The sequence below is a fragment of the Hirundo rustica genome, chromosome 7 (genome assembly GCF_015227805.2).
Source record: "Hirundo rustica isolate bHirRus1 chromosome 7, bHirRus1.pri.v3, whole genome shotgun sequence".
NCBI lineage: Eukaryota > Metazoa > Chordata > Aves > Passeriformes > Hirundinidae > Hirundo > Hirundo rustica.
Window position 1 is genome coordinate 25777782 of NC_053456.1, and position 24851 is coordinate 25802632.

Below are 24851 nucleotides of genomic sequence, written 5' to 3' on the forward strand. Positions count from 1 at the left end.
ACCTGTCTAAACTTAGGACCTTTTAAATTTATTCTATCCTGTTTTTATAGATCTTTATTTAAAATTTTAATTTCTTCCTAAAGGGTAAAAAGCAAAGTGAAGGTAAAGATGGTTTGAATATAAAGAGATTACTATGGTAGGGAAGAGACAACATAGCAAATCAGAGTGTATGATATTACTGAAGGACTTAGCTATAATGGAGCTCCTACCTATTAAATAGCATTTCGCTTGAAATGTTAGACAGTGAATTTGATATGTTATATGTGCTTACGTTGATACTGATTATGTGCCATTTCAGAGGTGGAATTAATAAGAGGGTACTGAATAATCTTTGAAAAAAAAAGTTGAGATAGATGTATAATTTTTATATTTTAATAGGAAGAAAGGTTGATTCCTAGCTTATTGAGCATGGATACTGGTGTTTGCCTTTAGATGCATCTCAATACACCAATATGTTACAGGTGGCACAGAAAAGCTTTATGTTTGTTGGAAACTGGAGCTACTTAAAGAGAACACTACATTCAGACCTAACTCTCTTTCAAGTGAGACCACTCTTTTAAATAAACTTAAAACACTAAGGTCTTGCTGTTCCCCTCTTGGGAAGAGAGGGATTTACAAGTGCTTGCAGACTTGCCTTTGGGAATTATGCTTCCTCCATGTTGCTGTATGTGGGTTTTTTTGGAAATCCATGGGGGCAATGTCCACCAATCTCTGTGCTTACCCAGCACTGCCCACGAGAACATTGCTGTTTCTTCCTGTGCCCTACCTTGTATCTACATGTTGGGGTAACGCTCTGCAGAAATCAGTGCTGACAGAATTGGTATTGATTTCCTTGGGCATGCTTGCTGCTGACTATTGTGTAAAGTGGATCTTCTTTCTACTCGCTGTGTCCCTTTTAAGCACAGGGAATGCTAATGCTGCAGTTTCTCCCACAGAAGAGTTCCTTAATCCTGTGCCTCCATGGAGAGTGACATTATGTTGACTTCATTCTTCTGGCATGAGATTTCTATTGTTTTATGTTTATTGTTTATATTTAATTAAGGAAAGAGTTGAATATGTTCGTTGTCTGGATGGATTTTTGTACATTTTGCTTCCAGATCATCATACCTGACACCTTCACCCCAACTCGCATCTTGTGCCTTTCCTTGCATGAAGTATTTTTTTTGCCCTTTCATCTACTTTACAGTAGCTAAAATATTTGTGATTATATTATTTTCTTCTGTTGAACGTTTGCTAGAATATTCTCTGTAGAGCAATGATTGGGACCCAGGGGAAGTCTGGAAGGTGTAAAAGGAAAATACCTCAAACAACCCATAAACAGAACAATGCAGTTGATTGTGAAAGAGCCAACCCAGGGGTTGGTTTTGACTTAGGGGGAGGATTCTTTTTGTTGCTGGGCTTTATCCTTCCCCAGAATTAAAAGAAATGCTATACTGTAATAAATCCTACTTGTGAGATTTTGATATCTCTTACATTGGTAATAAAGTAGCCAAAACACCTTTATAGTTAGGTAAAGAAAGGCATCTATATTTAGGATTTTTTTTTTTAATACCATGTGAAAAAAGCTAAGACAGCTTTATATATGTATAGAGTGGAAAATGTTGAGGAAAAAATATTTTTGTTGTTATTTTACTGTTCTTGGGACTATACATTTTAACTTGTATTTTCTTGTCAACCTTAATATGCCATTTATAGGCATATGGTGTGGAAGCAGTCCCTAATTCTTGATAACATTCAGTAAACTCCTTTCTGTGGAACTTCTCTATAGTGATCAGAATAATGTAATATGGCCAGTTTGTGGGATTAGGCCTGAATGCCTCAGAAATGCTGAGTCACTATAAGGAGAGGGTGAGACTAGAGAAAATGATGTGCATGTGGGATGAAAGAGGTAAAGTTGGAGAAATATAATTAGGTAAAATTATTTAAAATATATTTTTAAAGTCATGTCCCGAAAGTAAGGGTCTGCAATGTTCTTCATGAAATGTTGGTAGAAATTAAAGACTGCAGAGAAAACAGTGTATCAGAGAATAAAAAAAAAACATAAATAATAAGCTACTTTTTTAGCACTGACTCTCTCTATCCCCTTTTGGTGAAATGTCATCATATTGAGAAGGTGTATGTGATCAAGACCCTCTCTCACTCCTTCTTGGAAAAAGCTTTTTATCAGTGTTAAAAGAAAGAAATGTTCACCATAGTTTTGCCAAAGTGGTCTATCTCCAAGGGGGCGGGGGCAGAGTTTTAGTATACACTTTATTTTAGCTTTGCGCTCTTAAAAAAAGCAGATTTTATGTACTTGATGCTCTAAATTTTTTGTACCTGTTTCCTCATAGTCGAATTAAGGCTAGCTGGTTTTGAGTTCTTCTGAAGTTATTTTTAGTGCAAAATGCTCAAAAATTAGCATCTATTTATAAAAACACTGAAGAGGCTCACAGGAATCCTTAAACTTCATGAAGAGGTCTGAGTCACCTGTGTTCTGTCTTTAAACTTCTGCAGGTGGAGGTAGTGTTTTGAAGGTAATCTCTTTATTGAACCAGATGACTGCTTTGGTTCATTTTCACAGGCTACATTCACAAGATTTTTAGGAGCTAGCAGGGAGACTGCGTGGGGCATAACTTAGCAGAAAAGGCTAGGAGCAAGTCCTTACAGAAGGAAAAATCCTGCAATGCAAGGTGTTTGAACATAATAGGATTGCTGGAGAAACAACAGCACCAGGCAATCTTAGCAAATTTTGAGTGAAAAATAGCTTGAACTGGATGCATATGGAGGCAGACTGTATCTGCTGGGCAGCTTCTGAATCATAAGTTTTCAGGAGCTGTAAAGAAGCCATCTCTTCATGTATAATTATAAGCTGTTAATATAATTTTGGGGAGGAGAGAGGTGTTAGGAAAACTGTTTTGCAGATCCTAAAGAGGAAAAAAAGGAAGATTACTTTTGACTATGAAGATGTTCCACATTCCCCCAAAAAGTTTGATTTATTTTGAGCTAGTTTTCATGGGATGGAACTCCAGGTGTTTCTCATCAGGTCAGCTGTTTGTCATTTACATAAAGAAAATGCTCCTGCCAAGTGAATGCAATAATTTTTGCTATGTTTCCTTGCTTTAAAGATTGAGATACAGTTCTGTCGCTGTAATTTTAGTATGCAGCATATGAAAGCATCCTTAAGATGAAATAACTCTTTTCCATTTAAAAGGAAGTGGTATTGAAGAAAAAGCTGGTATTTTTTTGCAGAAGACCAAAGGTCACAATTGGTAAACTCTTAAGAGCTGGCATCATGTGAATTCTTACTAAAAATCCAGATAAAAATCCTATGCACTAGTTAGTCTTCCCTTTACTTGCCTGTTATAGGCTGTGTTTTCACTTTTAATCCCTGTGTAATGAAAACTGGTCAAAATAATGAATGAAGTCCATGTGACTTATATGTGTTAGATTGTTATAGAATCTTCATAGTATTTCAGCTGGCTTTGCCCTTTTTTTCTTTTTTCCTGATCTTTCTGTATGCAGCTTCAGTTTGCACTACTTGTAAATGGAAGATTGTGTGTACTTTGTATTTTTTTTTTTTTCTATTCTATATTGAATTTATATTAATGCAGAAGGCTTATCTTGACTCTGTCCTCAGGAGTTACTAACAGGAGGATTGAAATTGGTCTTCTTGTCTTTGGTTTCTGCGAGTAGGAAATTTTCCTTATGCCAGCTTTAACTGAAATGTGGGTCATATTATTTCTACAACTTTTTTTTTTTTTTTTTTTTTTTTTTTTTTTTTTCTGCATTCTGGGTCCTCTCAAGAGCTTCACACAATAACTTATAAAAGCTTTAATTTCCTAAGTGTTAGGTAGCACAACGCTTGTACATGTTATGCCTTGTTCCAAAATGGAACAGGTTTATTTGTGGGAAGCTGGGTACTGCAGGAAAGTGGCCCAAGATAGGGATGTACTGCTTTGTAGAGTCTTACAAAAAAAATCCTCAAGGGGGATATAGCTTTGGATGGCCAGTGTTGCTACAGGAGGGTATCTAAGTATTTCCATGTTGGGAGAGAATGGTGAGTTCTGGCCCCTGGGGTTTGGATGCACAACAGTAGGGTTGCTTCCAGAGCCAGACCTGGGTCTTTTTTCACATGCCCACCACCTTTCTTCCAAAGGCTTGAGGTGCAAGTGCATCAGAGTAACTCCTCTATTGTTAAAGTCCTGAGACAAATCATTAATAGGAGGTTTTCTGAAATGCTCTGTGTTTTATACACCAGTTTTCACATGCTGTTGGGATATTTATGTATTCTGTTTCCACATGTAATGCTTTATTTCCAGGGAGTAGTGGAAGGTTGTTTTGGTGGATGTGCCACACAGTAGAATGTACCCAAATGCTAGAAGAGGAAATGGTTTCTGTATGGGGTCTGAGGATAGGCCAACAAGCTAAAAGCAGGATTATGGACTCAAATATAGTAAGTCATGTTGACTTGTGACAAAACGTAGGCTGTTATTAGAATGACAGTCTAGAGCAGGAAACTCTTTTGATGGTGTAAAATCCATCTGAATATGACTTACATTTCTGTTTCCATAATGAGAGGGATGAGACCCCCTGCTCAGCTTCTAAACTGAGAGAGGTAGCTTTTGGCCATTATTTTAGTCAGCAGAACTGTATGCAAAAATAGATTTCTAAAAGCAATGAGCTAGTTCTTTGGAGACTGTACCTGTATGAATATAGCAAAGGACTCATAGCTACCATCAGTCAGTTAAATAATGCTGTTACTTTTGTTTAAAGACTTGTGACAGAATTTAGTATTTTTGAAGGGATAGCACATTTTTGCATTGGGCATAGTTTTACTGTGAAGAAAGTAAAACCAGTGTAGTAGTTTATTTTTGGTGATGATTGTAAATTTCCTGGAAGTCTGAAAAAAATGAATTATCGACAAATGATGCCCAAATGTGATAATGAAAACAATGAAAGGATTCAAGTTGTGACACAGATCAGTAGAACTGAGATTCCCGTTAACAGCCATTTTTATATTGAAACATACTGTACCCTAATGACTGATTTGAAAGAAACTGGAATTCTTTATACATATGGATTTTTAGCTTGGAAAAAACCCTGAGAGAAAAAACTTTGCATTAGCAGCTACAGCACTCTTAGAATGTCCCTAGTATGAAGAATCTCTTATTACAATGACTACACCAGTAATTTGAGCTTCCAGAACAGGAGAAATAATTTTTTTTCCTAAAATTTGGGTATGAAGACAGGAAAAATTTGAAAGACTCAGATCTTTCTTCAGCCCACATCTCTGTACATCATCAGTAAGTCTTTGCTAAAGAAAAACTTTATATCATTTTGGAGCCTTGCCATTGAAATAGGCTATAGCTGTCAAAGCAGGAACCTCTGCACAGGTTTTTAGATGATAAGCAAACACGGACAAAGGAACTTGGTCTCCCCTTTATGCAGATATGCAGGTGTGAGCATCTGCATGTGTGCAAGCTGTACAAGAAGATGATGTTTAATATTGTTCCTGAAAAAATATATATAGTCTTCAAAATACATGCTGATCTACATTATATTATTGTTTGAATTTATATTTCTATGCCAATGAGAAGAACACTGTATTTCAGATTATACTTTGGGTATTTGTATTACACAGTAATACTATGATGAGAGAATACAGTGAAATTATAAGGTGGATAACAGAGTTGCAGATACTTTTCTGAAATATTTCCTCCCATCCTTGTGGTACGTGATGGTTGTAATGCTAAAAACACCTGGTGATAATTCACCGGTAGCTTTCTATGCTAACTTATTGCAGGAAAATAATTAGTTTCAGGATTAGATGTTTAGTCTCATTAACTTCAGCTGGTTTCTGGCTTACAGCTTTTGGGGGTGGTTATCCATTGTTAAACTGGCTTAAGAGAATACGTGTTCGCTGTAGGAGCAGTATATTGCATTCACCTGAATTCAAAACAGTGCTTTTGCTGAACTGCAGGAATTTAAAATCTTTTTGTAACCAGTGGTTTCAGCTGAGCTTGGTGGAGAACATGCCCTGTTGCATGTCATCAAATTAGTGTCAGCTGCTCTGCAGCAATTGCTTTTGGGTACAGGCCACATCTGTTAGATGGCAAGGAGTGTTTTTAAACGCAGAAGTCCTTGTTTTCAGAAATAGCAATGTTGCTATATGTAATTCTACAAGAGGAAGGGGCTTTATGTTATTCCAGACCCCGAATAAAAATTACTTTTAGTAATTTGAAGTTGCAGAAAGTTAAAGAATACATGGTTCATGGCTTAGGAAATTGAAGGGTGATACACAGGTATCATTGAATGGGCTTGACTGGACAATAGAAAAGCTGTAGCAGATCAGACTAGTTATCCATCTAGCTGTCACTAAAATCAGTAGCTGATGCCTAGGGAGAGATTTCTCATGTTTCAGAATGATCTTAATGGGATAGTTCATGCTCTTGTAAGTTTTGCAGATAGTTAACACTGAAATCTTGTTTGTGGCATACATATGAAGACACGTCCTTTTAGGTAATTGTTGCATGTGGAGGAGATTCAAAGCAGTAGCTTCTGTAACTCATAAGTGGAATCTTTATGGCAAAAAACTAATTGCAGCCCTTTTCCTGTAACAAATTTTCATGCTCTAAAAAAATTAATAAGTGTGTTTTGCCAGCATAATAAGGTTTTTGTCATGAACAGGTGTTTGGAAAGCTCCTTGTGATACTTGTTCCTTGATTTCACTTAAAAAAAAAAAAAAAAGAAAAAGATTTGAGGCTTAAAAGCCTCTCCTCCTAGGCATGTATTTAACCTGACATTCCCTTTTTTTTTTTTAATGTATATGCTAGCAGAGTCTCTCTGATCATGCCACCTGTTTGTGTTTATACTTAAACTGTTTTGCTCTGCTGATTCAGAGCAGCTATAAAATCAGTTCTGCCAGGCCAGTGTTAGCAAATTGGTGAACTGGTGAGACAACAAGATACATTTACAGAAAAATAGAACAGAGAGAAAGCTTAGTACTGGTTTGCTTCTATATGATTTTAGATATCAGCTAGGAATATTATTTTTTTTAATTCTCATTTAGAGTCATTGTATTTTTTAATAAACAAAACCAGGCTTTAACTAAGATTGTTTAGTGCATTAAAGGTATTTAAAATATTTTGTAAGTACATGACTTTTATTTTTAAAAAAAGAAGCTTGACAACAAAGCTGTGTGACCCTGTTGAAAAGGAAATGATAATTCTGGCAGTAAAGAATGATAAAGTAATACAGAAAACGTCACAGCTGATTTTAGGCATGATAGCAACTTTAAAAAAACTATGTTGAAGAATTTTATGAAAAATGATGAATAACTTTGCTGAGAAAGAAGATGAAAATTGGTGCTCCTTTGTGTAGTGCAAAAATAAAAGAGAAACATAAAGAGCTTATCCTTTGTGGAGAAATTTTCAAAGGAAACCAGAACTGTGGGCTATAAAAGCTAACCCTCATGCTATTTAAGTTATGCTGTAAAGTAGCTAGAATTTGATATATTTTCTGTGGCATACCTGAATATTAATTGTGGTGTTTAATAAAAAAATAGGGGTTTTTTTTGTCTTTTGGCTAAGAGGCTTAGTCATAATATTCCAACTTTGTGTAATTATTAATACTGTATCAAATTAGTGTATAAGTAAGCAAGATTTGATTAGAACATTATCAGGAAAGATACTGTGAATTTCAGATCTAATCTCTTCAACCCTGCTGGAACAGCATCTTCACAAAAAGAAGTTCTTGGATCATCTCTTATCATCTCCCTATTTTTCTAGAAATCAGAAAAGCATGTTTTAAATGTCTTTTGCTACAGTTATTACAGTACAGAGAAAAATAAAGAATACAATTTATCTGACAAGAACTGAATATCCTGACAAGCTAATGTTAATTTGTTGTATGTTGACCAACATCAGTATTCTTTATACTGGTTTAGCTACAGTGCCAAGTATAAAGCCATTAATTTTGAAGGGATTACTTTGAAGGAGATTTTCATAATGTGTAATATGAGCCTTGCCATGATTTTCATATTCCAAAATGCGTATTACAAATGCTTTCATTGTTTCAGCCTTTTAAAGGGAATGATTGCAATAACTTAATTAAAAGAACAGTATACTACATTACTTATGTTTTTGTTACAATAGCCATCTGGTTATGGCAAAATATAGACATTTGTGTGAAACTTTTTTTCTCTTTTTATTTTCTTTTTGTGAGGGATGAGTGTGTATTTGAAAGCATGTTTTTCAGATACCATTTGCTTCCCTCTAAAAAAGAAAATGCTTTTGAATCAGAATTGGGTACGAGGGCAAAAGTTTTCATATGACTGCGAGATTCATGAAAATAAGCATATTTTCCATAAATTTGTTTTTCACAGTCACCTTTGTTATATATAAAACTCAGTGAATATTTTGACAGCTGTGTGTTTCTGTTTACAGGCTGTACATCTGGCCCAGGCAAGTTTCCAGATTGAGGCCTTTGGCTCTAAATTCATCCTTGACCTCACATTAAATAAGTAAGTGCATGATTTGAGGTTTCTTTCGCTCCTCCTCCTTATCATCTTTTGGTACGAGGTCAGAGCATGTAATACTTCAAGATCTGTTGAAAAAAAATTATTAGATATTTTGCTGTAAAGTTGAACTGGAAACGTTTTCCTTCATCCATGCATAGTTTTGAAATTAGGTTGCTCTTGCATTTTCATCTTTCAAAATGTTATGTGAAGTCTTGAGTGTTTGGCAAAGTCTGGGAACGTCACACAAAATTGAAGGACGAAGAAAGCTTGAAGATAACTGGGTGTTCTCTAGACTCTGGAAAAATTATAGTGTCGTGCAAGACTGTTGTTTTATGAGGGTTGGACCTATGCATAGTAATTCCAGTGGATAATCGTGACATATTTGTGAAGGGAACCAGTTATTAGTGCCCTCTAAGCTACAGGGAATTCCTCCTCTTGGTCTGCTTTCCACTGCTCCTGTGTGCACATCCAGCAAGTAGTGAGAGTGAGCACGCATTCCCAAAATGGCACTGCATGTAGGGTATGGCTGGTCACACAGACAGTGACAAAGAGAAAACAGTGCCTTTACTGGCACCATGTAAACATGCTGGCAGCACTTAGGTGAATAAGAGGAAAACAGGCTCATAAACTTCTTCCACAGCTGATGAGAATTGAAGGTTTGCTGGTCAAAGGTGTGCCAGCCCTCTCCTGGTTCACGGGCTGGCCAGCATTCACTGATGCAAATGTTAACACAGGCTTGAAGTTCATTCAATATTGGTGCCTAGGCTTGAAGTCTCTTATGTGGTCACATGTCTCCTTATAGTCGTTGACTGACTCAAGTTTCCTTGCAGACCACACCCATGCAGAATAGAGAGCAAGGTCACAAAGGGAGTATTACAAGTAGGACTTAACATAGGACAGACAGCAGTGATCAGGTGCAAGGCTGTGCCAAACAAGCTGACTGTCTTGCAGCTTACACTAGTGACTCCTTTGTAGGCCACTTTCTCTCCATTTTCCGAATCATTTTGTCCTGATTCACCTTCTCTCCCCTTGGCACATTCCCTGAATGTTCCATAAAAATGATTGCACGTATCCACAAGTCTGGGCAGACATCCTGAGATAAGTTTGTTCTTTCCCAAGAGACAAATTATATTGTTTACCCCTTCCTATCTGTTCTAAAGTTCTGGCTGAACCTCTTCAAGACCATGCCTGAGTGGCTTCTTCCATGGCCCGTCAGTCAGTGGCCTAACAGAGGCAGTAATGAGGACCAGAACTCTTATCTCCTGTTCATTAGGACTTGGGTTTTTCGCACTTTCTGTCCGAGTCTCATGGTGAATGGCAATTATCCAAGCCCAATCAAAAACCCATTGACATTCCCCATATCCTGGCAATGTTACCCCATGTCCGGTCCTGATGTTTGTCCTTGCTTATTTTTAACAACAAATGGTTCATAAGTAAACATACAGATTTTTTTCTAATTGTGGCTGCTTTCTCAGCAATCAAGAAATTCAGTGCCTGTCACTTCAAAAATAGAGAGGCAGCTTACTTGCTGTGCACCTTAGCTGAAGAAGTTCTGCTGTTATGATATCAGGAATATATAAAATATAGGTACAGGTTGTTCAGGTGCCTTACTGATATCCACACTGCTTGTTTCTTTATACATTAGGTTTTCTCCTAGCTTCCTTAGTGGTTTTTGACTCATAAACATTTGACTCTTTGTGTGGTTCTGCTCCAAAAAAATATTTCAAAAACTTGTCCTTTTTGACTGGGCATGATATTCTTAAACTGTAAGTCATTAAACCTGTAACATAAATTGTAAGTACCTGTAGACAATGATTTGGAAAAAAACCAGTTCTTGTGTTTCAGTTCTGTTTATGTGTTCAGCAAAAAGCAGCATTTTGCTGTGTTGGGTTTTAGTTGGCATACTGGTACTGCTCATGTCTAGTCAGAAGCAAAGGCAGAACAACTGGGAATACCTTTGTAAATGATGAATGTATTTTTGTATCAGTTGCTCTAAGGTGAGTTAATGCCACCAACACTGTATGTATTCTGTGCATTTTGGTTTTGTTCCTGTGGTTTTTTTGAATGTTCTACAAATTAAAGCTAAAATCGAGGATGGTTCTACATACAAACAGGTTCTAGCTTTTAGTTTTCTTTACCTCTGTTGGAAACTGTGATTGCCTACCTTCTGTGTTGCAGATACTCTTTTTTTCACTGCAAATATTGTAACGACAATTAAGGGAAGAAAATTAGATATTCAGTTTCAGTAATAACTGTTGAGGTTTTGTAGGAAGATGTGGCAGTCTGAAACTTTATGGAGCACGTTACTTGAAAATTTTACTTTGTTTTCCATCTTGCCGTGATGCAATGGCACAAACGGCTTGAAAGAAATGCGAGTTCCTCAAGCCCTTGAATCCAGTGTGCAGAGACAATTATAATGTAAGGTTTACATATGTATAAATATAGTTATAATGTATGGAGCTTGAATAGGTACGTGGTCTAAACCAGATAAAATATATTTTGTTATCCTAAAGATGATTTTTGGTAGCTCTTCCTGACAAGAAGACTCAGGGAAAAAGTTTTGAACTCCTTAGCAAGGTGGGTTATTCTGAAATTTTAGGCATCTTGCTCCTTGCTACACTCAAATGTTTGACCAGTTGCAGGCTCTCAGCATGATACCAATTGTGATGATGCACAATAATTGTAGGTATGTTGATTGTGGAAATAACTTGATGCAAAAAGTAATAGTTTTTATAATCTCTAATGGATTAAATCATAGTTTTAGTTAATACTCTTAGTAGGAAAATGGAGGATTGTAGTGCGGTAGTGGGATAACAGTCCCATTTTTAAAGTTAGACTTAAAATTCAGCTATGATTGTCTGCCCAAATTCAATAAATTTCCTATGAAATGAGTAACATGTGGCATTGTCATAAAACACAGTTTATATAAAAAGCCTTAAAAGATGTTCACTTATTTCAGTTAGTTTACTTTTGTCCTCAAACGACAGTGTTATAACATTGTATTTGGGTAATCAATGATCCTAGTATATCTGACCAGATTCTTATTTTATATTGATGCAGTATTTACACAAACAAATGTTTGCAAGGTCATAGCAAATTAGTTTTTAATGATCTCATTTCCAGCAACATGTAAAAAGCTTTTAACTTGCTGTTCTTCTGCTGAAAGAGAGGAGGTTTTGCATGTAACTCTTAACGTCTTGTTTAAAGGTAGCAGGCTTTATGTTCTGGTGTAGTAGTAAAACATGTTAAAGAGCAGTACTAGCAAAAGCAGAGAATTGGAAATGTCCACTTGCTGCTTTTTTGGTGGGGAGGGAAGTCGGCTGTATTATCTGACAGTTTACAGCCATGGTCTAGTACCAGCCTCTAAATAAAGAGGTCTTCACCAGCATAGGGGGCTGAGGCTATACTGGAACCTTCACCCACTGGGATTGTGGTGGCTGAGACACGTCCAAGAACAGGGAATTACTTAACTGATATGGACAGAAACAGAAGGTAAAACCCAAAGACAAAAATTTCTCTCCCTTCCTACTGATAACTTACCTCAAAATTTAGGATTATTGGGAAGGGGAAAAAATAATCGCTAAAATCAGTCTATGTTTTTTAGCTTTTCTTTCTTTTCTCTGTAGAAATTCTGCTTTCCAGGAAGCTCTATCTCCAGGAAAATGGATTTCTTTTCAATGCAGATATCATAGAAAAAATATTTGGCATCTTTGACATGAACTGAAAATACCCAACCCCACTGCAGTTGACCATAACATGACTTAACAATTTGAGACATTAAAATATGACTGTGCTGGAAAGTCAGTTTCTTTTGTGAAGTGCAGTCAACATAACAGCAAATTTTATCTCATAGTTTGAACCTTATAATTTGTGTTTATTCTTTGTGGTGTGTGTTTTCCGTAGGACTGAAATAACCTGAGAACGGTCCCAGAGGAGGTTACAATGTTAGCCTAGTTTAAAAAACACTAGGGCAGTAACTAAATTATTTGAGAAACTACTTGATTTTGGTTTTTTTTTTAATAATTATTTTTTAATTAAAATGGGAAAGCAAGTCACAGTTTTTCAGAAGGAAACTTTGAGTATTTATGACATTCTCTTAAATAAACATCTCTCAAACATTTAGGGTATTAAATAGCTCCTATATGATACATAAGCTAAATTAAATGTAATAATAATACGTGAAAAGTTAAACTCTAGCTGGCTTTAAAACGTTTGTTACAGATGAAATGCAAGGAACTCAGTGTTAGGATTTTACAGCAATGTGTGTGTCCCCTTGTAAGTGCAGTCTTAAATTTCTCAGCTGTAGATAATAGATCTTTACCCCCAGAGCTGGAGGCAACCTATGAAAAACTATCATTTGTCTCAGTGGGCATTTCATGTGTGAAGTCTTAGAGGCAAATGTGAAAATGTCTCACCACCCTCACGGTAAAGAGGTCCTTCCTTTTATCTAAATCTATCATTTTTCAGTTTAAAGCCATTCCCCCTTGTCCTATTGCTACATGTGTAAAGTACCACTTGTCAAACCACTTGCTTGGGAAGTGAAAACTTCTCTCTGTGCACTCCTGATCCCAGATTTAATTAAGTGTGGACCTATCATCCATCTGAACAGTTATTTTAATATCTGTCATCTGAGATGCAACCACCGCCATTGGTTTGGTGGATTGTTAGGGTCAACAAGCCTTGGGAAAACAAATACACATCTGTAGCGATATGACAATGCTGTAAAATTCCATGTGGCAGGTTGAGGATGTTGCCTTCTCTCTCCCATGTAACAATTTCTGGTATCAAAGGCATGAGGAAGTTTGAAAGAAGGTGCTTCTCACAAAAATAATTAAAAGGTAAATTTTGTTACAGGATGCTGTACATACTAAACTGTTAAGAGGAACTAAAGAATTGGAAGAACTTGCAGAAAATAAATCTACTGAGAGCCATTGTAAACAATTATACTAACTCTGGTTTATGAAATCCTGGCGTCAACAGATCACTGGGTGCTGAGAAGCTCCCTGAAAGGTTGCTATATGTGTAGCAATGTTTGCTGTCAGACAACAGGCTAAGCAGCTGTCTGACTTGATGTATCCTTTCATAGGTTATGTTCTTATTCCACATGTAACCCGGCAATGGTGAAGAAGTGGTGTCTTTCCACTTTAGTAGATGTTTCAGTTGATTTCTGATACAGTCCAGGTTTGTCAATAGTGAGATCTTTATGTTGAAGTGAATTCCTGGCATCTCAGATTGCTTTGTAGGCAGGCTGAAATCTTTGCATTTGGAGCTGATATAAAACGTGTATGCCTGGCATATGATTAAGTTCATCAAACACACCACTAGGAGCTTTTATAACTGAATTTAACTTGATTCAGTGACAGAGCTGAAGTTGCACAGTATAGTTCAACATGGAAGCATGGATTAAGGGAACCAAAAGAAACTTGGAGTTTGCTGGAATGTACCTCTGATTGTGCTGTAGCTGTTAATCAGATTTGAAGGTGCTCTAGTCAGCTCTCTGTAAGTATAACTAAGCTTATCTTTTTTGGTATTAGAAATAAAATAATAACAAAAAAATTCCCACATCTGTTCGGATTCCTACTTCATGTAAAGTGTTGTTTTAAATAGGAGTGTTACAATTAAACACAAAATATCAGAACATCCGTCTAGTTCAGTGAAGTGCTTAAGAGGAGAAGAAAAAAGTTTCTCTTGTATTTAACAAACCTGTATTTAAATAAAAGATGCTCTAGCAAATAAGGTTACCATTGGATGGGACCATTCTGGCAAAGGTGGTAGCCCTCAGTCTTACACTACATGTTGATAAAAGTCTTACTGGTTAGTCTTCCAAGCTGGTGAGGAAAGAAGAGGGATCAATTGAAACACAGTATTGAGTGGATTTGAACAGTTGTTTAAACAAAATTTTTATTTTGTCGATTGTTCTTCAAGGAAACTTCTGTCATAACAAATTGCACTGAAGTGTTTTCCATGGCGTAGAATTCATGTTCTGTAATGTTGTTTAGCTGTTTGTGTCTTCGTGTCCTTGTGCATAGCACTTTTTAAAGTGATGCCATCTTCAGCATGCTGGTAAACAAAAATGTGGTGGAAACTGACCAACATACTGTTAATATTCCAAAGAACTCTTCAGACTGCTGCCTTGAAAATGCCTGCTGAAGTAGCCAATAAAATACAGCATGTTCTAGTCTCAGAGGAAGGGCTTCAGGACAGAGCTAGAGAAAGGATTATGAATTTGTTTCCTGCACTCCCTTGAACTGACTCAGGGTTTCTTGCACTGAGAGAGGCAGACTGCTCCAGAAAAAAATACGCAGCATTTTCTGCACCATTCTGTATGAGTATTCTAAACTCTTCTATTATACTTTCCAGTCAGTCTTTTCTGGAGGTCTATTCCCCGATTGAGGATCACCTAGGTAATTTCAATTTGTAAATTTGTGGTTAGATCATCCTTTTTTCTACCTCAAAGACAAATGAAGCAAAACCAAACAACAATGGCAAGACCATGCAAGGAGTGATTTTTAAATAAGTGTGCTGTTTGCTGTTACAGAATCATTGTGCTCTTGATAGCAGAAGTAAGGGAAGACGTCCTTTAATTCCATGGTTATAAAAAAGTTAACGTATGCATTTTCCTCATCAGTTGTTTCTGTTAATTACTTGTAAACACTCCTTCAAGATAATATAAGCTCCTTCAAGATAATATAAGAAAAAGTAGTAAAGCCTTGCTGTTTTTAAAAATAATGAATATTAGCAGTATTTTTATTCCTTGGAGACATTCTTATCAGAGGAGCTTCAAAGATAACAGCTAAGTAAAGATTAATATAAATGCATGCTAGAAATTTAATAAATTCCCATGAGAACAGTGAGTTCAACAAAGCTTGTGAATATAATTGAAACTGTTAATATAAACAAGGCTGTTGATGAGCATTGCATTAGCTGACAGTGCCTTGATCATCTTAAAAAAACACTGCAGCAAGGTCTCTTTGTTCTTCCCACCTTTATGTGCTACTAAACTATATCTGTCAAATGGACAAAAACATCTGATGGTTGTTCTGTTAAATAATTCAACTAAACTAGGGTGCTCAAACACTGGTACCAAGCATGAAACATTTCAAATGCTTAATTAACTAATGCTTGGTAATAGACTGATATAGACATAATTTAAGAATTATGCAAGAAAAGTAATTCTCGCTGTACTCTGATATTCTGTCAGACTGTCCATTAGGTTGCTGGAAGCTAATTTGCTTACTTGTATATGAGATATTTTTTAGTCATTTCATAGCCTTTTCCTACCCAAATCAATTCTCTACATCAGGATAGTTAGATGCCAGCTGAGGTAAGCCACTTTTTACTTTGCAGCTCTCCTGCTAATGAAAACATCAGCAGTGAGGAATGTGCCAGGGAAGTGGATGTGAGTTCTTCAGAAAGCGTCTGCTGCTTGCTTTAACAGCTGGCCTATGCCTTCAGAGGCAGCAGCTACAGGGAATGGCATATCCCTTTGCTGCTTATTTTGCATTTCTCAGTGTAACTCAGAGAGAAGAGCCAGGGAGCAAGACAGCTTAATAAGAACAGTTATCTAAGATAAACAAGGCAGGGTGGAAGGAACTGTAGAAAAGGACACAGCAGATAAATTATTTTGTCATGAGTTCATTCAACGTGTTGCAACTTGATGTGTTTATTGTAAAGGATCTTACTAATGTCTCACTGCCTAAATAGACTTTTGTCTGATGTGATCATGACTGACACTCATTTCAGTTAAAGCTTACACTGTTTCTGGTGCTTGCCGTATTGAAAATCAAATTTGCTGTGCTGGATGCATTTCTGCCGTAAGCAAAATGTGAATGGCTCAAAATGGATCAAAGGTGACAAAACACAGTCCAGTGTAGATGAGATGCAGATGTATTTTCTAAAACTCAGGTCTGCCTGTCAGGGGTAAATGTAGGCATTCTTTAAGTCATAATGAAGGAAGAAGAGTTATTTTGTTCTGTGGAGACCCCTGCTTTATGCATGAGTTCTGTGCCTCACTCCTCAGGCAATTGCACTTCTACATGAGCTCTTAATCAGTGTATTCTAGGCCTTTCTTTTTGATGCCACTTACATAAAGAGCCCCGTCAAACCTCCTGGTGAAATTACGGTGTTCTTCTCTGTATGTCTTTTGTGTAGGAAAAAAATGTTTGAAAGTTATTTTGGTTAAGCTTTTTTTTTTTTTTTCTTTTCTTTTAATACTTCGTCTTTTGTTAGATTTGTCAGCATTAATAACAGGTAAAATTTTGTAGGGGAAATTTGCAGTAGCAGTTTTCTGTATATTCTTACATCTGTTGTTATTCCTGGAGTTTTAGCAAAATGTAGAACAAGCTTCCTCACCCTTCCTGTCTTTCTCAATGGTTGCAAACAAGGTGCTCTTTTGGATGTTTTGCTAGTGTAGACAGATAATGGAAATAAGTAAAAGTGATATAAAGTACCTGAAAAAAATCGGGTACTTGCCCAGGTAGAGGCATACAGTTTAAGCTGATTTTTTTTTAAATTTTTTTTTTTTTTAACAGAATGTTCAAAATTCTTGCTCTCTTGAGGGAAATGTTAAGAGAAAAATGCCCTTGCATGACCTTGGTGGTTTTGTGTGGCAAGCTTAAAAACATAATAATGACCAGAAACTGGTGATAAACAACCATGTCCAGCCTCGCTTGAGAAATGATTTTGTGAAATCTGAAAGTCTTACAAAATATTTTCTACTCCGCCTTCTAAGTGCTGGATACTGCGTTACATTTGCCGAAAAGGTGCTTCACAAATTTAAGGGTTTTTTGTTGTGGTTTTTTTTTTTTTTTTTAAATAGCATGGCATTTGGGAAGTACATCACAAACAGCAGGCCTTAATTTTCTTTGGAGGCAATTTGTTCAGCATGGAGAATTTCACTGATGTGCCTTGTGTCCTCCAGATCCCAAAGGCCCATCTTGGAGCTGGCTGGCACTGGCTCTGTTGGACATGGGGGAAGCTGCTAACAGCTTCTCAGAGAGCCACTCCTAGACCCCCCATCACTACCAAAACCTTGCCACACAGACCCAATACACGTTGGAAAGTCAGTGATGAGAGAAGTGTAGAGTCTGTTGGAAAACTCTGTCTGCATCCTTGCTTTGTACTTGTAATATTTGTGTATATCCATATAGGAGTTTACCATCATAAGTGTTCCATGTTAGATATCCTAACGCGTGACACTGTATTTGGACACGACCCAAACTGGGAATTCCTTGGTGGTTGGAAGTAATGGGAAGGTAAAAGATGGAGAAGGTTGGCAGATGAGGGAGCCAACTGGGTTGCAACAGAAGCTCAACCAAAATCCAGGAAAAGAATACTAAACTCTGGAAAGATTCTGCAAAGGGTAGACTAAAGAACTATTGAGCAGCTCTTACGTCACACAAAATAGGATAAATCTGAGAGAAATGCTGTAATTAAACTATAGTTAGTTGTGAGTCAGTACACACAGTGGGAAATCACTTACTGCAAGTTTTATGAGATGCAAAAAGCACTAGATCACATAGAAAGAAATTCTGAGGTCAGTCATATAAGGTTGCTAGAAGAGGGCAAAAAAGAAGGTGTGAAACTGTGAGCTTGATTTGGCACTAGGTAGATAAGTGCTGATCCAGGAATTAGTTTGAAGAAACCAAATGTTCTTTGTGAATTGAAGCAGAAGTGTCTGTCAAAGTTGAAATCTGGTCAGGGCCCTATCACGTTGAGCACAGTTCTTGTGTTTAATCATTCTCAGTAATTTTATTTTTTAATACTTACTTACATCAGTTACCTGTAGCCTTGTCTGTACCATCCCCTACTGAGAACAGTAGTCTTTATGCTTCATAACAAGCATGAAAAATGTAAATAATAAAATGACATTATCAACACCCTAAACTTTGTTTTGTGTATATATGCCTTTTTAGAAGCTTCAATCTTGCCATAATGAAGAAATTAATATTTGCATTGTAATTAAGCACTTATACTATTTATACAGCATTTGTATTTTCTGCAGAAAGCTTATAGTTTACTGTGACGCAAACAGAGAAAGTTAAAATTATTTCATACAGCTGAATTTATTTTTAAATCTGCACTTAAAAAATATATATATATTTTTTAATGCCTTCACAGTGATGTTTAAGGCAAATTACTAGACTTAAGTAATTATTCAGGGCTATTAGCATTGATTTTGCCAGAGTGCCCAGAGTGTGCTGTGTCAGTTTCATGAGAAAGGACTTTGAAGAGAGCCACTGGTGACTGACTTCTGCAGGATGCTCTCTTAACGAGTGATAAATATGGCATGAAGAATTGATTTGTTGAGCCAGGAGACCCAAAGTTAAAGTGTTATCAGGATTGCTGATAGCCTAATCTGAGTTTGAGATACCCATTATCATAGGTTGTTTTTAGTCATGAATTCCCATCAGAGTTATTTTGCCACACCAGACTTCCATAATGAAGTTTGTTATTTGTAGCAATGATATTTTTATTTTGCTATATGTACCAGTATCAGACCCTTTAATGATTTTTAATTTTTTTTTTAATTGCAGGTGTACATTAGAGGCTTTAAAAATGCTAAGAATTCTGTATCACTTTAAGTAAAATCCTTATCTTTCATATTTGGTGGGGCCAGTTAACATCTTTAATTGCTTTGCTCTCCCTGGGCATCATGCTGCAACACTGATTGTAACAGGGTGAGATGTGAATGGGGCGCTGAGGTTATTGCAGGATGTGTAGAGGCTGGCTAATCTTAATTAAAAAAAAACAAAAAAAAAAACAAACCCACAAACAAAACCCCACCACCACCTGTAAATTACACATTACGGAAAATTTTTATGCTTCAGAAATTTTTCTTGCCAGAGTTAGGAAGAAAATAAGAATGAGAAAGTTACCTGAAAATAAAAAGCGAAAGTAAGAAAAAAGGGTAATATGGAGGGTGTTTTGGGTTTTGCATTGTGTGGGGTTTTATTAAGGCATGTTACTGCTTTTGGAAAAAAACCCAAGTATTTGCAGTTTGTGAAAGTGATGCACTCTTGTCTTCATAACAATGGTGTATTTCTTTGTTCAGCCTTACATACACTCTATTTACATTTCTAGATAAATTGTAAAACTTACTTGAAAATGGTGATGAACTAAAATACATTTACTATCAGCAAGGAAAATTCTAAAGACAAGGGGTATCTTTTTTTTTGCGTATTTAGAAGGCTGGTAATGTAATTGTAAAGCTAAAACACAAGGGATTACACTGCAGGATGAAATTCCCCCTTCTGTAACCCACTCTGACTTCCAGTGTGACATCAAACCATTTACTGAACACAACTGCTTGATTTTTTTAAACTAATGTACAAGGAAAATAAAAAAGGTTTGAAAATGCTAACAAAACCCCCCAAACCTACCCATAGCAGTAGAAAGAGTACTCGGATTTTTCTCATCTTTATTTATCCTTTCTTTGACAGTGACTTGTTATCTTCCAATTATGTGGAGATTCACTATGAAGATGGAAAACCAAAATTTTCTAAGGTATTGTGTTCTTAAATTATCTTCCTGAGGGAACAATGCCAATAAAATGTTGTTTAAAAAAACCCAGAGAGAGCCAGAGAGAAAAATGTTTTACCAGGCTTAAACACTTCAGAAGTGTTTTTTCCACACATAGAAGGTAGCTGTGATCTCGTCTTGTACGGATACCTCAGTAATGCATGGGAATTGTACAAAAAAGAAAAGCTGTGTTTTGGGGTGAGGATGAGTAGTGAGGATGATCCATTACTGCCAGGACAATTACATCATGTAGAATATAGGAGGTGGAGGGGTTGAATTAGTCTTCGTTAATTATTTATGTGTCCTTAGCACAAAGTGCTAGGAGAAAGAATAATGGTAACGTAAGACGTTTAAACAAACCCGAAAGTCTTACAGTGACTTTTGTTTGCAGGTATTACACAGTTGTGAAGCAGAAAATGAATGATTTAACTAAAACCTTAACCTCTGGAGTTATTACAAAATCAGCATATTGCTAGACGTACAATTAATTTTGTTTGTCAGACTAGATCCCAAATTGAATTCAGTGCCATAGGCTGCTGATCCAAAGCCAGATGAAAGTTCTGCAAGGTAGTTCAGCCCTAAGGGAAACAGATCAGTCTGTTTGTTTGTAGTAACAAAATGAGGACTGGAAGGTTCCTAGGAAGGTTATAAACTACATTTACAGGGAATTACTTTTTTTGTATTTGGTAGAAATGCCAAAATATTTCTTGCAAACTTTTTATGTGTGAATTCTATCTATATTTACAGTGGAAGGAAGGAAGTATTCTGGTTGTATTAATTTCTTCAGAAAGTCTGTGTTTGTCCAAACACTAGGTGTCTTGTTTGTTACTTCGCTCTTGCTGTAGAGAATCTCAGATAAATTAATGTGTGGCAGATTAGGGCAGAATTAAACAATTCCATTGCAATGTAATTACTGAAATATGCTGTTTTGTTTTCTTCCACTGAAGAAGAAAAATAGTTTCATGTTACATACAAAGGAAGTTGTTCCATTAAGACTTAGTATTCTGCAGAATAGGTAAAAATGCTAAATGATGCAAGAAAACAATTCCCTCTGGCATTTAGAAAAGCTCGTGCAATTGTCAGCTGCAGCACTACCATTGAGCACTGCGGTTGCTGAATCATGAATCTGACTGGAAAATTATATTAGAACTTCAGACTCAGCAAATGGGCTACCTTTGCATGCTGCAGTAACTTGATCCAAACTTCCTAGGGGATGTTTTCTGAATTGCTTTATTTAGAAGCAATAATAGAGCTCCTGAGGTCACGGTAATCTGTAAAAAGCTTCATTATAGATAATAAAAAGACCCCAAAACCCCACACAATTTGTGTAGGAGGTCAAATAAGGACTGTATCCTGGTCTTCTGCAGTGTCTTGTAATATTTTTTAGGCCTAAATAAAATGTTGTTTTGTTTCCTGACGTGGATCTAAAGAAGTGAGATCTCAATGAAAAGTACTGTATTTTCTAGAAAGAGGTAGTTAATTACAAAAATGACTGAAGAACAAACAGCAATTTCTTTATTCAGATGATCGTCTATAGAGAAAAAAAATCTTGAAAAGCTTTGTGTGAGAAACAATTTATCTTTAAAAAGCATGTTTTGTGCATTCTCACTGATGGAAGGGTAAACACTGAATGATTACATTCTGTGAAGCACACTGATTTAATTATGCACAATAACCTGTAAAGAATTTAAATCAGAATCTGAATAACTCATTGAATAAGATGCAAAATGGAAATAATGCTGTCATAACAAAGAATGTTTACATTTTTGTACCTTCTTGAGTTATAATAAATGCATAAAGAATGGGTTTAATATGGACGTTGGAATTCAGGTGACATGACACAACAATTAAAAATATTATTATGATGAACAGTAGGTTTTTCAAACTATGGCTGAGAGACAACCACACTTCAGGGTTTTTAATAAAACTTTTTGGGAGTACTTTTTATTTTTAGTTTACCTGAGCTTATTGCTGATAGACAGTAAGACAAGTACATAAATGAGGTAACTGTGTATTGTTACCATTAGATTTTTTTTTTTTTTTCCCATTGGTTTTAAGCAACAGATATTAAACCAGGATAATTTTGTGTGTGTGATAGTTTGTTTTTAAAAATTATAGGGGGGAGAGCATTGTTACTACCACGGAAACATCAGAGGTGTGAAGGATTCCAAAGTTGCTCTTTCAACTTGTAATGGACTTCAGTAAGTGCATGTTCTCATTTTTCAGACAAGGCTATAACTAATTACTATTATTGAATATTATCTCTTAATATGGGAGGAACTGAAACTCTACAGGCTCAAAGGTTTTTTTGATGTTTTTGAAATTTTTCTTAGTATCATTTGAATTAGTGATTTAATGCTGTCTCATGAAACCTTTGAAATACAGTAAGTACAGGTAAATATTTCCCCAGATAACTTAGCATGATAAAGGATAAACAAGAACTACATTTCAGCAGTTTGTATGCTCAGTATTCATGTATGATTCTGTCATAGAAAAATGGATCTTTTTGTTAGATGGTACAAGGGAAAAATGCAAGAAATTAGCATTAGTTACTGTTAAGTGCAACTCAGCTGTTGATTGTATTTTTCATCCTGAGGGCTGTGTCGTGGGCCTTCCTTTTTCCAAGATCAAATCTTTACCCCTTTTGGTACTTTATCATTGCATTGTCATTATATTTAGTGTTAGCCCATTAAAATGTGCCGGATATCTTAAAAATACCCCAATCTTGGCTTTAGCTACATGTGGTAGTAATGAATATATATTTAATATTGGTCAGTTTTTCAGCCCTAAGTTTGGTTTTGTCTTATCACAATTCATATCCTGGAGTCAAACCAATTGTCTTCTAATCCTAAATATCACTTCTTTTTCTTCATGTTCTAGTGGCATGTTTGAAGATAGTACTTATTTGTACTTGATAGAACCGATGGATCTGACCCACACTGCAGTAAGTTTATTTTTGTCTAATTTATTTGGCCTGGGAGAGTGCTCAAGTGCTATATATTTGCTATATAGCAAATAAAAGTATTAGAATAAATCAATGAGTGATATGTCTCATGCATTGATATGAAAATTAAAGGTATTTTAAAGCACTTGATATGAATTTGTTTAAGGTGGGAAATGTGTAATTGTGATTTACCTACGATTTTTCTCTGCTTTTCTTTAATGTTTTGTTTCCTCTTTGCTGTTGATCATTTAGATGCTGGGAACAGCCAAATAAAACTGTTTCCCATAGCGCATGGTTATGGACTGTCAAAAAGTGTTTATCAATTTGTTCTAGCCCTGGAACTAAAGTGTTTATAAATTCATTGAATTTATCAGTGAGTACTGATACTGTCAAAGAAACTGGATCAACATTCAGAGGACTCGGTATCATTTGGACAGTCGGTTATTGGGCTATAAATGGAACTTCAGAGACATGGGAAAATATTACATCTAAAAGAATCAGTCTCCCCAGAAACAACAGTACATGCTGTGTGTCTGTGATGTTAGCACATGTTTGTAAAGGCTGCAATTCTAAAAACTGACAACACAGACACAGTAAATTCATGGAGATTCTGTTTATACAAGGAAGAAGAAAATTTGACTAAACTGTTTTTCTTGCTTGGGTGAGCAAAAGAAACCACGATATCCCTCTGAGTGGTGTTCCAGTAAAAACTAAATAGAGCAAAAGTTCTGGTTATAAAAGTGAGATGCCATTTGCCAAGTCAAGGTTTCAAGTTGAACTCTAAATTAGAAAACAGATGAGATGCATAATTTCCTCAAAACTACTGAAAATAATACAGCTACCGAGAGCTTTCAGAGGCTCATTTTTTAATTGCAGTATATGAGAGAAATATCTTGAACACAGCCTTCAGCATGTACTTTATTCAGCTTGATTAATCTGAGCTATAGTAGATATTATATAAAACTCCCTCTCTTTCCCCCCAAGATCTAGTTAAATATATGCAGTATTGTCCTTCAGTGTGCTCTCTATTTCTTACGGAAGTTACAGAACTGTAGCAACCTACCCTTAGAAAAGAACTGTTTGTGTTGGCAGGCTCTGCAGAGGAGGTGTTACGGAAGAAAGGAGATGTTTTCTAGAGTAGTTACTCAAATGTGATAACTTGGGGTATGTCAGACTTCTGAAGAAAATATACATTAAAAATCTTGTCCTTTTTTAGTGTGGAGTACACCGATAAAACAGGGTGAAAGGATCCTCTTTAGGATAGTATATTGATTGGTTTCTTGCAAGTTGCTGCAGTTAATAGGATTTTTTTCATAAATAGTAATAGTTGCTTTTCATCTGTGGAAGGAAGATTTCAACCAGATACAGACATTCTAGTGTGATTTATTGGAATAAGGGATCTGTGTTCTCTAATGCTGAGGCTTTTGAATGACTTTTTTAAGGTAATCTCAAAGACATCTGTGACACTTTTTTTTTGTAGACTGGTCAATTTGCTGAAGCAGAGAGGCTCTATGATTTGCTCAGGATTGCAAAAAGATTGCTTCAAATTAGTACTATCCCAAATTGGTACTATAGTTGCTTGCATTTTATGGGAAAAAAAAATAAATTATAGATACTGAAATAAGTGCCACATTTTTCACTTGATGCTATTACTTAGAAGAAAATTTCACATATTTTTCTTTTTAGGAAAGTAAAAGTAGGCCACATATCATCCAAAAAACTTATGGAACACAAGCCTTCAAGCAGCTGCGGGACCTTGGTGTGTTTTTGCTTATGTTATGAGTTTTTAAATATTGGACATAATAGTATAAATGACTTGGAAAATTTGAATATTAAGCTAGCAGTGTTTATAAAATTGCTGATTATTTAGAAAATCTTGATAAATAGATA

General features: G+C 36.0%; 1 protein-coding gene across 3 annotated transcripts in view; it reads left to right on the forward strand.

Annotated features, from left to right (window-relative positions):
• ADAM23 (ADAM metallopeptidase domain 23) overlaps positions 1 to 24851 on the forward strand; it is a 105922-nt gene that overhangs the window by 38306 nt on the left and 42765 nt on the right. For all 3 annotated transcript variants that reach the window (XM_040070080.2, XM_040070079.2, XM_040070081.2), the window contains 5 exons: positions 8424 to 8500; positions 19939 to 20002; positions 22136 to 22218; positions 22898 to 22961; positions 24648 to 24720. In XM_040070080.2, coding sequence (XP_039926014.1) covers positions 8424 to 8500; positions 19939 to 20002; positions 22136 to 22218; positions 22898 to 22961; positions 24648 to 24720 — 361 coding nt within the window. The remainder of the gene's footprint in view (positions 1 to 8423; positions 8501 to 19938; positions 20003 to 22135; positions 22219 to 22897; positions 22962 to 24647; positions 24721 to 24851) is intronic.